The sequence below is a fragment of the Cinclus cinclus genome, chromosome 1 (genome assembly GCF_963662255.1).
Source record: "Cinclus cinclus chromosome 1, bCinCin1.1, whole genome shotgun sequence".
Classification (NCBI taxonomy): domain Eukaryota; kingdom Metazoa; phylum Chordata; class Aves; order Passeriformes; family Cinclidae; genus Cinclus; species Cinclus cinclus.
In genome coordinates, this window is record NC_085046.1 from 21161741 (window position 1) to 21177262 (window position 15522).

The 15522-nt window shown below is 38.8% G+C and overlaps 1 protein-coding gene across 1 annotated transcript in view; it reads left to right on the forward strand.

Annotated features, from left to right (window-relative positions):
- The window catches only part of ADAM22 (ADAM metallopeptidase domain 22), a 123128-nt gene that overhangs the window by 65198 nt on the left and 42408 nt on the right, over positions 1-15522 (forward strand). The window contains exons 5-9 of the mRNA XM_062494725.1: positions 6094-6176; positions 9740-9803; positions 10383-10452; positions 14789-14859; positions 15372-15446. Coding sequence (XP_062350709.1) covers positions 6094-6176; positions 9740-9803; positions 10383-10452; positions 14789-14859; positions 15372-15446 — 363 coding nt within the window. The remainder of the gene's footprint in view (positions 1-6093; positions 6177-9739; positions 9804-10382; positions 10453-14788; positions 14860-15371; positions 15447-15522) is intronic.

The window sequence follows — 15522 nt, forward strand, 5'->3', positions numbered from 1 at the left end:
AAATAAGGAGCCAATAAGGACATGGGAGTTGTATTGTTTTCTGTTTTCCTCAGGACTTTATGTCCTGCTGACTGATTGGTATCCATGTAGATGTTGTGTTATGTTTATAGTAATGTCATCAATCACATTCTTACTCCTTACTCAGACTCGGGGTAGGCTGATGAGCTGATGTAGCAGATCAGAATGTGTAGATTATAAGGAATTTTCATACTGTCCCTTAAAATGTTTGTTTCCATTCCCCTGGAGCAGGCAAGCAGGAGTGGGGGGTAAAATGACTGTCATTTAAGAATGACTTATATGGCATGACTAAGAGACACCAGCCACTGCAATAAAAGCTGTCTTAAAGACAGCAACAGAGTAGGCAGGAAGAGGAAACCTCTTCTCCTCTGCCTCATCTTTGCCTGGCAGCTGATAATAAAAAATAATTTTCCCTAACACCAAGGTAAATCAAGGCACATCAAGAGTCTGTTTCCCAAGCAGATGCCAAGACAGCTTCCAGAGCAGATGGTGTTGCGTTGGCATGAGCTCTCCACACCCTGCAGTGTTTTGTGGAGCATCTTCTCTCATAGCTACTGGGCAGTAAACACAACCCTCATTTGGCCTCTGAACTGGGGAGCTGGGCTGATATCCTGTGCCATCTGCTGAAGGCTCCTGCTGTGAGTCACTGATGGCAGCAGTTGGAGCGAGTCGCCTGTGTGCAGGATCCTGTCACATACACGTGTGTCTCTGTTTGTTAAGAGGGTTGCCAACAGTCTTTAAACATGGGCATTTTGTGGAGAAGGATTAGCAGCGGCTGCGCCTTATCCTAATTTTGGAATCCATATCTCTGATTTCAGAATCTGAAAGAGCGTTGTAATCTCATGTCACTACAGCCTGTTGGCTCCGAGTTGTATGAGCACATGTGACAGCCATCCTCCTACAAAGGGACGCCACTGTTCACAATTTCAGAACATTTGGCTGTCAGGCGTCTGCAGTCCAGAAACTACTCTGCACAGAGGTGGTGCCAGGTCCCTGGTGTTGTTACTGAGCTGAGTAAGAGCTGAACTCAGGGCTCAGCACAGCCCCGCAGCAGGGACCCTGCCAATTGCTGAAGTACATGTCAATTAAAAGATGTTTTCTCTCCTTGCAGACACACATGTCAAAGTGCCAATTTGATTCTTCCATTTACTAATAGAAACCCCTTCATAACAAGTTGTTTTCTGCCATAGATGTCAGGAACGAGGGTGCATTTTCTTTCCCTTTTTCTGTTGATCATGCAGCCTTAGTTATGCATTTTTGCAGCTAGTGGCCCCACAGTGGTTAGCTCTTTAAACAGCTAATCTTTATCTGGCAGCTAATTATTATCTAGCATTCACAGAATGGTGGCTTGAACCTTAGCTGGTCTTCTGGGAGCTTTCTGCTGCAAGGAAAGAGGGAGATATGTTACAAGGATTTGAATTAAACCAGAAATCTCCTTTCCTTTGGATTAAAGTGTTAAAATGAGAATATGTAGGAGAAGGAAGGTATTAATTTTAAGGTCAGTGCCTGTCATATGAGTTTTACTGGCCAGCACCTCTCTTAATTGCAGAAAATGGCTTACTCGGATATCCGATGTAGAAAGCAGATGAATGTGCATCCTTAATTTCCTCTCCTGGGAAGGTCATAGTGTCTCTGAGGCAAATAACAAACCCTGCCAGTGTATGGTCAGCAGATGCTTTCTGCACTGTGACTTCAGAGAAGAGTGAACTGCTGCCATTAAGGACTGTCAGGGCTGTTCTTATGCTTTACCTACTTCACCCTTTATTATTAGTGTTGGTTAATGTGTTTTTTGTCTCTTTTGTGTCTGCTCAGCAGCTGATGCCTCTCAAAGCAGGGACAAACTATCCTAAAGGATAAAAAAGGAAACAGATTTTATTTGCATTGCTGATATTTGTGTCTTACTATGTTTTAGTATCTTTGTCATGCTGCATACCCAACAGGTTGCAAGAAGACTTGTACTGACATGGGTAAAAGGGTTGCATTTGGTTAGACATTAACTGTAGCAGTTCACAGAGTAAATAGCCCTAATTCAGGATTTTGCTATAATTGTCCAACTTAAGAATCAAGAGGACGGCTATGAACTGACTACAACTATCATAGTGGTTAACTTGTTTTAATTGATCCTGGGGGTCACTTTTTTTTCTACATTTTTTCTTGTTAAAAATCCATATTTTCTGTACTGCCCTCAGACATCACCAGTAGGTTCTCCCTCATGTTGAGAAGGTTCATGCAGGAAGAAAGAACTTACTGATCCAAGCAAATGGACAACGGAATGCTATGGGCATTGGCAGAAAATTTTCCTTGTGTGGTGCAAACTACAGCATGAATGGTGGCTGTGTGTCTCATGGAGGCAAAAGTGTTGAACTTCTGTCTGCTGTAGCATTAGCCTGCCTTTAGATATGGCATAAGGTCAGCCTGTATGTGTTGCAGGTTTGTGTCACAGCCATTGTCACCAGGCTGACCTTGTCTCGTAGGAGATGACATTTAGCCTAATTTTCTGCCAGACTCTAGAGTGACCAGGTTCAGTCTTAGAGCAGAAGTGGGTAAATGTGCTGCTCAGACTTACGTCTGGCATATATTCGAAGAGTGGTCTGCTTTCCTCTCATCTTACACTGAACCATTCCCCAGGAGCTGGCAAAGGCCAGTGAGGAGGTTTGATTTGCTGAGGTGGGAAATCATTGCTTTGGAGAGAACACAGAGAGGCTCTGTTAGCTGCAGGAAGCCAACAGCTCTTCTCAAAAGACCCTTGATGTTCTGGACTGAACTTTAGTTGGCGCTAATTTCAGCTCTTAAGGGAAGTCTTAATTATACGGGACCAGAATATTTGTAGGAAAAAAATGAAGTTTTTGTCTCACTCCTAAAGATACCAGTAGATAAGAGACACAAGCCCAGTCCTTCAGGGAATGTTTCCAAGAGCAGAGTAAAAGAAGATAGATATGAATAGTGTTTGGTGGTCTTAGGTCTCTCACACACTGTGATCTCTCCTCTAATGCAGTGCATTTTATAGCAGCACCTGCTGTAAAACAGCTTTAGTACAAGTCAGACACAGCACAATTTCAGCCTCAGCACTATAGTGAAACAACAACAGTAAACTTCTTACCCAAAATTGCAGGTGCTTGAAAAAACCTGCCCTGGAGGGTCCCTTCATGTGTCCTGACTCTCAGTACAGAACCACAGAATCACAGACTCATTAAGGTTGGAAATTACTTCCAAATTCATTAAGTCCAACCTTTGACCAAACACCACCATGCCAAATAAACCATGGCACTGAGTGCTACATCCAGGGGTTTCCTGACCTCTTCTGTTCTCAGAATTTGTAGCTTTAAGTATCCATACAGGGGTCAAACTCAGAACCTTAGCATTATTAGCAAGATGCTCTAACCAGCTCAGAAAATCTAATGCATCAAGTACTTGGAAAAAAGCTATCTTCATTTAAATAAGTGAAAATAAATTATTTAGCCTAAGTTAATTTTATTAACTGGTTTGAGGTGAGTTGTGTTATAATGATAGGAACATAAGTACATACATAAAAAATATCTCCCAGATATTAACATATAGAAAGGAATGTTTTGTAGTGATAAGAACTGGTCCCTGAGACTGAGATCGGAGTTGTGTTTCTACCTCCACCAGAATTACCATAAACTCTAGCAGATTGTTGAGTTGAATTGATTTGACTAAATAGAGTAGAATTTGTGTTTCTCAATCTTATTTTTCCCAGAAAATAATTTAGAGCTGTTTTTCTTATATTTTTTTTCTAGATCTGTATGCCTAATTTTTTTTTCCCATGGATTTATTGCAGAATAAATTAATTTGGAGGTACTGTCATGGGACATTTATTTGATTCTCATTCAGAAGATCAAAACACACTTTTGAGCCACAGACTGGATTCTTACTATGAAAAAATGTTCCTCCTGATTGAAAAGACATGGTTTTGCAAACTAATGGAGCCTGAGATTCTATTTCTGGTACTTATTAACTACATTTTCTGAGAACAAACCAATTTCTGTAATTACTCCAAATTCCTTCCACAGCTAGAAGTCTGTACAACTCCCTACTGATAGTCCTTTCAGTATTATTCTCATATCTATGCACTTATTCCAGTTATGTCTTTTACAGGAATACTACTTCAAAAATTCTCTTTAGAGAGTATTTTATTGCTCATAAGGTTTTAAATCATCCATATAGTTTGATTGTTAGTTTTGTTACTTGCTTACTGGAGTCTTTCTTTTTTTACTTCTTATTCATGTATTCCAAAAGGACCTGAAAGCCTTAAGCAGTTCCATGATCCTGTAGTGGGGGACACCCTATTGACTGAAAGAAAGAAAATCTCAAGTGAAGAGAGCTTAAAGTAGCTAAGATATAGGAAGTAAATACATATATAAAAGGAGGATAAAATGGAGAAAATAAGCCAAGGTTTCGGGAAAAACAAATAAGGATGTATTCTCTCTGAAATCAAATTAATGTAGGATATTGGTGGCTAAAATGTATGTGAGTGCAAAGAAGAAATTAAAACAATCTCCACTGATACTTGATGTGTGTCCCAAGTTCTTTATAGCCATGAGAAATGCTGGTCCAGGTGTGATGGCTCATACACCTGCTGCCAGACACACCTTGTAGTAGCCTGGTGTGAGTCAGCCCCAGAGCTCCTCACCACCGTGAGACAAGGAATCAAACCCTGCCTGTACGGCACCAGTTTTCCTTCAGACACCTGAGCAGCGAGGTGCCCATGGTGGGCAGCATGGTGGTTCCTCTGCGGGTCAGTGTGGTGAAGGACTTCCTTTGACCAGGCTGAGATCAAGTCTGCTTCCCTGCAAGCAGCTTTGCTCCAGCAAACAGGCTCCTATACTCTCTTAAGGGGTGCACCTCAAACCAGAGGCACCCATACAGTGTAGCTGCTTTCAGCAATAGTTTCCACATCTCATAGAAAACAGAACAGGATTTACTGATCAAAACTGCCAACATAGCCTACGTTTTCTTACCTTTAACCTGATCTTCATTAATTTTTTTTTTCATATTTAAAAAATAAAATCCAAAATGTCAGATGTCTGAAATGAATGTGCTATTCATCATGGAATATTCATCATGGAAGTGACTGCTGGCTTCTGAAAAAGCTGCAATTGCAATGCCTTTCCCTCCCTTGAGTAAATAGACATAAATATTCACAGGGCTAGGTACATTAGGCTAGGTAGATTATTCATTCATTTGTTGGAAAAAGTATTTGCAAATAAATGCTATTAAAAAAGAAAAGCAATGAAAATCTCCTTCATAGTCCTTTAACCAATCTTAGTGCATTAAAGCATAGCTGAATCTGGTGAGACACTAATAGATAGGTTCTTCTGAAGAGCAGATATCACTGAGAATTTAAGGCATGTTTGAATTGTTTTTCTAATTTTGCATACAAATATTGATATTGTGCAATATGGAATAAATTTGTTGCATGTGCAGTAGGGCTTACATCCCTATCAGTGTAACCAGGGGGGATTTTTTAAGTAGAGCCTGCTGGATTTTATTTGAAAAGTATACATTTTATTTGCAGAAGAGGAGAGGCAAATATTAATTTTCATTGTTTTCCTTTACTAAGATGTTCTTAGAGTTTCTATTAGTTTTGGGGCATTGTGACTACTTCTGATTTATCTTTTTTTTTTTTTTAATCAAGCATTATTATTATTTTATTAGCATCCTTTCTCCTCTGAAGAAGGAAATTGCCTTACCCTATCCTGTCTGATGTAGTCATGTGCTGAGCAGATGCTGAGTCTAAGCCCCCTATTTCAAACTCTTTCTCTAGTCAATGAAGAAAGATGAGCAGCTCTGGAGTAATTTGTCTCTGAAATACATCTCAAGGCTTTTGCACTGAAATTGTGAAATACACCATTTGGTGTACAGTGTCAAGGTAATGGTGTTTGTCTAAGTACCAAACCAAGGCTCAAAGAAGATGGGATGAACACCCCTATGAGTGATAGTCAATTTTTAGTTCCATGTCTTGGCAATGTGTTTATGAAAAAGCAGTCTTTGACAGGATGGAGTGTGATGCTGTGGAATGTCCCGTGGATTTACAGTCTCAATTTCCAATTTCAGGGAGGAGAACATTGCTATTATCAGGGAAAAATTCGAGGAAATCCTGTATCATTTGTTGCCTTGTCAACATGCCATGGATTACAGTAAGTCTGCTGCTTTGTTTTTACTGACCTTTGTTTTTTATCCTTTTAAGCAAAATCAAGTTGTTTATACTAAAATAATACATGTATATAGTAAAACAAGTGCTATTTATTTTCCTACTAGTTTGTCACCAATATTAAGTAATCAACAACCTTCAGAAGTTCCTTATTTTTTCTTAAACTGAGGACTTATGGCAGTGACCAGGTACTGTTTTAAGATAATTTATTATAGGGATGGCAGAATATAAGTAGATGAAAACATCCTATTCTACAAGAATAAAAACAATGCCAATGAATTATTTGAAAATTATGTTCTTTTCTTGTTGCTATAATGATATATACTTTATTTGCTTTCTAGTCTCTACAAAGAAAATGTCAGTTTTGAATTTATCTTCCACTATTAATTTTTGTTAACAGAATTTCTGTCCTTAAGATGTGTGTATGGGATAATACCTCGCATATAGTAAAATCTTGAAAAATCTAGAAGAAAAGGTATAAGAGGGTGCAATAATTTCTAATCGAAGTACATAATTTTAGATAAAATATAATTAAAGCATCTGTCAACTGAAGACTACATGAAGCTGTGTATGGATTGTACAGCTTTTGGACCTGTCTACTTTCGGCACTATGGAATAATGCTAGTCAGATTTTAGGATCAACCAAGTTCCTGTCACATCTGGGAATTACAGGATCTCAGCACTTCTGATTCTGACATCAGCTTGAAAAGTCACGGCACCAAGTGAGCCGTGTGGAGATCACGTGCGCTTTACCTTTTTCTGTGGAAGCAGGGTTTAGCTGATGGAAATCTTCTTCAGCCTATTGTCTACCTGCAACTATTCTGTATATAGTTCTGCTATCAGTCTCTAAGTTCTTTTATTTGAATAGTGTCTTTCTTTTCTAGTTGTATGTTCTTTGTTTTGAAGGGGAGAATGCATGCAGAAGACTTGTCATCCTTGCACTTGTCTGATTTACAGCTGTGCAGCTCAAGCAACTTGAGCCCAGTTTGAAGTATGGACAGTGAGCCTAAAAATAGTAGCTTCCTAATGCATCCTGTGCCACTGCATGGCTTCCATTAGCAGTGATCCATTAGGTCTTGGCCCCTGCTAACTCCTAGGAGAAAAAACAGGGATGAAGGAGAGCTTGCATATGTCTTTCCCTGTGCTCTTTTTGTGAGTTTATGCTTAAAACTGACTGTTCAGCTGCTCTGTATTCTTAAATGGCCTGATAGCCAAATTGGTCCCTTCTAAAGTTACATGATGGATGATACATTTTTTTCATTGTATAATTCAGCTCTCTCTTGAGAGGTATCTCCCTGTCTCCTTCCTCCCCCCATCTATTTTTTTCCCTGATACAATAAAGTTTCAGTTGAGTTCTTTCACTCAAGCTTACTCTAATCAGGCTGGTATTCCAAGCATCCAGTATGAGAAAATAATGTCTCCTGAGCTGAATTAAACTCACTTTCTCTGGCACTGCATTTCCATCATTGCAGCTAACTCCTACACAGTTGATTTTAAATTATAAGTAATTACAAGAAACTAACACTGGCAATCAGAACTCCTTAGCTTCAAACACACTTCGGAGTATCTTGCTGGAATATGGGTAGCTGCAGGGAGTTGTCTTCTTTAAGGTCCGTGGGGCAGGAGTTTTGCTTTCATGAATTTTCTGAAGTACATAGGACAGAACAGATGCCTTTAAGAGAATAACAAGCTTCATATTTCTAAAGGTCATGCCAGTCTCCTCTTTTGTGTATTAGTACCTCTAGATCTCGGCCAGCAACAGCAGAAATTTTTATGTGTGAAAAAATGCTGGGTTTTTAAAATTATGAGTTCTTTTAGTAATGCATGCTAAAAAAGGATGCATTGCATATTTTAAATAAAGGATGCTTTGCATCCTTTTATTAGTTAAATCGATCACACCTGGCTGACAGAATACCTGAAATTATGGATGTCTTCTTAACGACTTGGCTAACGACTGAGGTATCTCGGCAGCCTTAACTTCGAGCAAGCCATTCTGCTTGGGTTTTTGTTGTGTTTGTTTTCCGTGGGCTGTGCGGTGACCGCGGTTCCCTGCGAGCCAACAGGAGGAAGGCTGGGGGCGCAGGGCGGCGTTGCTGGGATGGACGGCCGGGCTGGAGCGGGGCACGGCCGGGATCCTGCTGCCGGCTGCTGGTCGGTGCCAGCACTGCCGCCAAGGTGACCGCCCCAAGAGCACACGCCATCAGAGTGACGGCTTCTGAGACCTTCTGCTTTCTCTTTAACGAGCCCAGGAGCGTGGTTTATTCAGAGCAGGTGTGCGGTAGCTGGTTGGAAAAGAGCCGTGAATGCTTTCAGTGGGCAGGTCAGCTCTGTAGGTCAGCTCCGACTATTATTCTTGTCACTGCTGAGTGACTTGATCAGAGGTCAGCGCTGCTGGGAGCAGCAGTCTCACCAAAAGCTCTTCGCTGACAGCGCTTCAACTTGCAGACCCTGCTTAGCTAAAGCTGCAATTAGAGGGAAGTCAATTTTACCTGGTAAAGAGCTGCAGGATCTTCCCCAATCTCATCTTATTTCCGAGAAAAGAAGCTTCAGCAGGCGCTAAAATATTTTGCTCAAACTGTATAGACAGTATTTATTTCTAAAGAATAGGCACGTGTAATTAAAAAGGTGAAACAGCTTTCATTGTAGTAATGCTCATACTTGATATATGATACGCAGTCTAACTCAGGTTACTTCTGTGAATGTCAATTTTGCTGATAAAAAAAATGCTGCATAAGAAAAAAAGTATATTCTTTTCTTGCTTGTAATTTCTGTTTTCTTTGTGTGTTTTTAACAGTAACCTAAGTAAATAAATAACCTCTCTTTCATGCTGTTGTAGTTGTGTGCTCTGTGCCAAGTTAGAAGTTACAGCTCATATTCAGGGCCAGTCTTAAACACCTTAGTAGTAGCCCTTTGAAAGGGACATGCTGATACAGCCTAATCCCAATCATGTGTATATGCCACTGCAGTAAAGGCAAAATTTAAAAATATTCTGGTTTGATTGAAGATAAGAATGTATTGATATAAGAAATAACCTTTGTTTTTCTGCTCTTGCAGAGTAATATTTGTATCAACATTTTCTTTAAATGAAATGCTAAGGAAAGAGTTAATAAAACAGCCCGTTAAAACCTAAGGATAATTCAATTCAATTCAGTTCAATTCAATTTTTATTTGGGGAAAGTTATATATATGTTCCAAATATGTGCTCCTAAAGACAGGTGCCTTATTTATCTGTTGCAGGTAGGTGTCTCCTGCATGGGAGTGAGGTTTTTGCACTGGATTTTCAGTAGCTTAAATTAGTCCATTTTGTTTTTATATGTATTATAGAGAAGGTTTGTGGAAGAAAGAAGAAATTTTGTGGTGAAAATCTTTCCTTCTGAAGTGAAGAAACAAATGATTGATCCAGATATGCATTCAGTTCCTGAAACCATTTTAAACTCTTCCTTTCCCAAATACTTAATTTTTTAAAGTGTATTAACTTTAAGAAGTTACTTCCATGTTGCACGAGTGTTTGTTTATTAAATCTGTATTTACATTTCCTGCTCTTGACAGTGGGATGTTCTATGATGGAAATCATACTTACCTTATTGAACCAGATGAAAACTACACTTCAGATGTAAGTAGAATTTACAGTAGTTTCTGCTGTGTTTTTTTGAGTACAGTCATCCAAGGGTACAGGGTAGGCATAAGACTACTCAAAAGCAGACCTCCAAAAATTGGGCAGTGGTGTGTTCTGTGTGTGTGTGCTCTGTAGCACGTGGCTGTAGAGCACTGCAGGGCTGGAGGAGGGTCCCTTTGAGCCAGCAACAGGAGCCTGTGAGTGCCCAGTCCCCTCCCCTGGCGCTCCCTGCTCTGGGTTTGTTACACCGCTCTCCTGGTTCATCCTTGACTCCAGTTCAGAAGCTCCTGGCACTCTCATTGACTCTCCCTGAGCAGCTCTGGGAGCTTGATTTAGGCCTAGCTCTGTGTGCTCAGCCACTGTGTTTGAGACACTCAGGTATAAAAGGTGATTAAATGTGGCACTAGCCATCACATTGGAGTTGGGAAAAGAAGAATGTAGAGTAATGGTGCCCTGCAACTTGTATGTTCACTGGTGTATGTGTTGGGTAACAAGAACCTTTGTCTATTTAATGCTCATGGGGAGAGATGGATTGATTTTTCCTGATGTAATATGCACAATTATTTACTATTTCAGGATGACTTCCATTTCCACTCTGTTTACAAATCCAAGTTGTTTGAATTTCCTTCAGTCGACCTGCCATCTGGTATGATTTTTTAATATTTATGACTTATTGAGTGTTTTATCTAAATTTTTTGATTATATTTGATACACGATCTTCTCAGAGTACATTATTTTGTTATATATACCTTCTTTTACCCAATTAAATTAAAAAAACACTGAACCCCCCCCCCCCCTTTTAAAACAATGAAAACACAGGAAAATAATCTGAAGCGATGTGAAAATCCTGAAACCAATGAATGAAACCTCTCCTAGACCTTCATATTATGACACGTATTTCTCTTAACAGGTCATGTGGTCTGTGGGCTGGATTATGTGCTAGTAATTGTAGAGAGGAAAGGTAGCCTAGAGGTGTAAAAATAAACACCACACTGATGGTGGTTGATAACTCTTCATGGGTTTTCCTGTTTTGAGATACGGGATGAGTACCATGGAGTGAGCATGAGCCTGGGAGACAAGAAGTTGTCAAATGTCATTGCTGTTCAGCCACTCTCATCTGCAGTCCAGTCACCATCTTTTGCAGCACTGGCAATGTTGAGGGCCATGCATTTCAGTGCAAATGAATTTGGAGGCAGAAGTGGTTTCAAGTGCTCGTAGTGATGAATGCCCATGTTGTGTGTGGAGGCAGAAAGGTTTTTTAAAAAATTGGTTTTCATCTGAGAGGCTGGCTTGTTAATTGAAGCTAAAATTGCAGTATTTATGACATATCCCCATTCTGTCAAGGATTTGCCAGTTTTACAGATGCGTTTTCCTGCTCTACAACACATATCCTAGATAAATATAACTGTCCTTCATACACTTACATTTTGGTAGAAACCACCTGCAGACTAATTTCTTCAGGAGAGTTACAGATGTTTGGCCATCTTGTTCCAAACCATTTGTCCAATGGTAACAGTTGGATCTGAGATCTTAGGGTGCACTTAATACTGCATGCAGGTCCATCCCTGGAGCACAGTTTGTACAGGTTTGCCAGTTGTTGAGCAAAGTAGAGTCATTCAGGGAGCTAATGAGAAAAGAAAGAAAAAAAATAGGAAATTGCTGCGGTCGGGTTACCTTAATTTCAGTTCTGAAGAGGGAATCTGTCTGAATCCAAACAAAAACAGTGTCCCAGCTTGGTGCCTCCTGTGCAGTGATGATGATTACCCAGATGAGGTAGAGCCAATGTTGGGATGGAGGGACATGAGCACAAAAGGCTCATGACTTTTGTACAGGGCATTGACTTCTGTGTCACAAAACTTCCGATGTACCATGCCTTACACAGTACCATGCTTACTGCCTGTGTCTGCAGAGATGGTAGTGTAGTGAGAGAAATTTAAGGCACATAAGGTGAAATAATAAAGTGCCTCATTTATCACATTTTCTTCAGGATATATAATTCAAAAGATTGGAAGTAATGCAACCAATGCTGAGTTTAAAATTAATCTTCTGTCTCAGGTTGTTAAAATAAGACACTGCTAGTGTTGGTACTTACTTACTATCTATAAGCTGCTTTATAAGATTTCCTAATAGTGACATTTTCTGTTTTCAAGATTTTGGAATAAAATTGTTTTCTGCTTTTAAAATTATGAAAAGGGATTAATTGCAAATAAATGCCCCAACTTCACCTCCACCAAAGCTTCTTGATTTTCAAAAACCTGTCAGACTAGGGCTTCATGGTCTTGTTTTGTTTATTTGTTTTTTCCCACAAAAATCCAGACATGCTTGCACAGTTTTGATTTTACTGTAGATAACAAATACATAGTTGCTCCCTGGGTATTAAAAATCCCCCACAAGCTGAAAATAATTTACTGTACTGTATTTTGCAACGGTCTGAGGAATAAGGAGGATTTTAAAGAAGGAAGCTTGGACAGATGACTTGGCATACTTAGAGCATTTGACTGTATTTATTGGACTGTTTTTTCTCACAATCTCTGTTGGGATCTGCAATGCTCTGACATGGTCTTAGCAATAAGTTAGCAAAGGTGCTGTTTTTCAAATATTACATAACAGATGTCCTTTTCTTTTGGGATCACGTGGAAAATATGTAGGTATGACACTTAGGAATGTGGTTTAGTGGGACTTGGCAGTATTAAGTTTATGGCTGGATTTGATTTTAGCAACCTTTTCCAACCAAGATGATTCCATGATTTTATGAATCTTCATTGCATTTTTTTCAACGTAATATATCTCCATCAAAATATCTGCTTGGCTCTGTCAATGGTCAACATTCCCTGTGATTTTGCTGATTGTGTTCTTTTGCCTGAGGGTCCTTGGCTGGAAATGCAACCTGTGTGCATTTATCCATCTTGTGAGTTATAAGGCAGTTTAAATGCGTGTTAATGTGTTAATGGTAATGGCTGCACCATTTCCCTTAGAAATGACTGACTTCCGATTGTGAGTAAAATAATCACATTTGCTGGTAAAGTTAACCCTATATAGAGACCCTACACATATACTCTAAATTATGATTTTATTTATTAAAAAGTTTTATTTTTATCAGTTTCATTATGTGTGTTATAAAACCAAAACTGACAGGTTGAGATCCAGGTCTGTGGCACTAGAACAGAATCTAAACTAATTAACATATATAAAGCATAATCAAAATTATTCTTTGATAAAATGGATAAATTATGAGAGTAGTTATGACTACATACGCCGGCACAGTGCTTTGTACTGCTAATAATAATTTTGTTGCAGTACTTCAAAAAAATCAATCACAACAATCAAACAATGTTGAAAGGTTTTCAAGATTTAGTTTCTCATCATTGCAGGTTCAAGAGTCTGCAGGTCATTAGGCAATAAATAAGGAGCTTGGGTACGATTTAATTTATCCTTGATCTTTTTTCTAAAGAAAATTCTCCTAGTGCATCAGTGTAACCATGATAACATTTCTCAGCAGAGAGCCTGTGTCCAGGTTGCTCCATGAAAAGATATCTGCAAATTTCACATAACAAAATGACATTATAGTCCCTAATTTACCCAAGACAATACCAGTTAGTCATACTTTGTTTCCCTGGTTTGTCTTATTAGTAATTTGCCATTCCTGGTTAAGATTATCACTCAGACCTGGCAAAGTCTTTTCAGATAGGCAACTCAGCTTTGTGTTTAAAGATTTTGCTGATATGGCAGCCCCATCAAATTCCTATCAGCATGGCTTTTAATCCTATTTTTAAACCTCATGCAGAAATTGCACAATTAATGTGCAGCAGGAAGTGAAGCTGTGAGAAACTTTCCTGTCTCACCAGCAAAACTGAACTGGTCAGGAGTTTGTAAAACAAGCAGAGGTTGTATACAAAGATATGTGAACTGGAAGTCCCTTAATTTACACAGCTCCATCAATCCTATAACACAATAGGGCTGCTCTGTAAACACTATAGGACTATTTACTTCTCTGCAGGACTGGTAAAATCACTGGAACACTGAAAGATGTTTTCAGTTCCTTGAAACTGAAAGGATGTCCAAAGCTGCAGAAAGCACAAAAGAGGGAAACCAGTAAAAGGAGAAAGACATTGTTATAAACTAAGCAACTGCAAACATTTAATTTGCATGAATCAAAGAAAGATCTTCTTGGGGTTATGTGAATAGCAAACACATTTATACAAGATAAAGAAAGGGCTTTATTTTGTATAGGGAAAAGAGAGACAGGGACCATGAATCTAAAATTAAGGATGGAAAATTACTTCTTGGACATTTGAAAAGGTGAGAACATGTGCTGTCTTCTGCTTAGTTTATGATGTGTCCTTTTCCATGAGAGGCTAGTAATAGATTTGGTAAAAAGGATTAGGCAAAAAGAATAAACTACTTGATGCTTATGATTAGAGGTTTAAGAAGTTAAAGACACAGAGGGATTAGCAGGGAAGAATATTGTGTTGGCAAGTGAGCATTGCCAAAATCTCGTAAGGTTTCTCCCAACTCTGACATATTTTGCTTTGTGAATATAATCATCTTAAAGCATTAATTCTGCCTTCCATGCTCTTGTTATTAATTTAGGTAGCTATTGCAAGAGCTCTGTGTCTGCTGAATTCCCAAAAATGTGATTCACTCCATGGAAAGCACTATGCTAATAATATTTCATGCCCAGTATTGGTGAAGTTTTGGCATAGAACATCTGCTGTGCTTTCTGAAGTGTGACACCCACAGATCATCTGTTTCAACAGACCCAGATTATCACTAGTAGAGTTTTTAATAAGAACCCTGTTACTGGGAAGCCTCTGTAGTCTTGCCTCCCTTCAAGCTGGAAACTTGAAAAAATCAGTTGTTTCTGCATTTGCATGCAGAAGTGCTGAAGAATGCCATACTACTGTCACACTGCATCAGGGTCACTAATTGCTGGGCTATATTTTTGTAAATATTGAAATTATTTGTCTGTGTTTTCTGCTTAGAGTTCTGGCAGATGAATACTACATCACAGAATTTTGTTGTAAGGCCACGACACAAAAGAAGGAAAAGGCAGGTATGTGCCAATATGCTTGTTTATAAGGAATATGCTATCAAGTTTGTTTCATGTCTGCTAAGATAATTTGTCCAGATGGAGTCCTGCTGCTCCTGCTGGTTTGGCATGAGATCTCTGTATCAATACAGCTAATATAAAAAGCAGTATCTAATGTAAGATAAACATTGATTAGCTTATCCATTGATTGTCCAAGGTTCTCTTGGGCATTGCCTACCTGAAGAGTTGGGAAATTTTTGAATACTGCTACATTGCAAATGAAAAAGTAGGTAAAATATTTTTGCTCATTTTGAGTGTAGTTTTATCAGAAACTCCTGTAATAAAATTGATGTGTTTTTTAATGTTGCAATAGTGACAAGTAATTAGTTTATCTCACTTTATTTTGTTTCAAAATAAATATTCTAAACAAACTTCGTTCTCTGTTTATTAAAGTGGGGAAGCTACTAAGTGCAGATGTTTGTTACCAATTACACTCTGTATTGTTAGACTCTCTTAGAGTTACATTCTCTCCATAGGTTCGTCAAATTCCACGTAAAGTTGAAGAGGAAACAAAATACATTGAGTTGATGATTGTAAATGATCATCTAATGGTAAGAGTGACAGATTTCAACATCTTACAATTAGCATAAAATTGTCTTGATTTATCCAGAGAGCATAACAATAAGA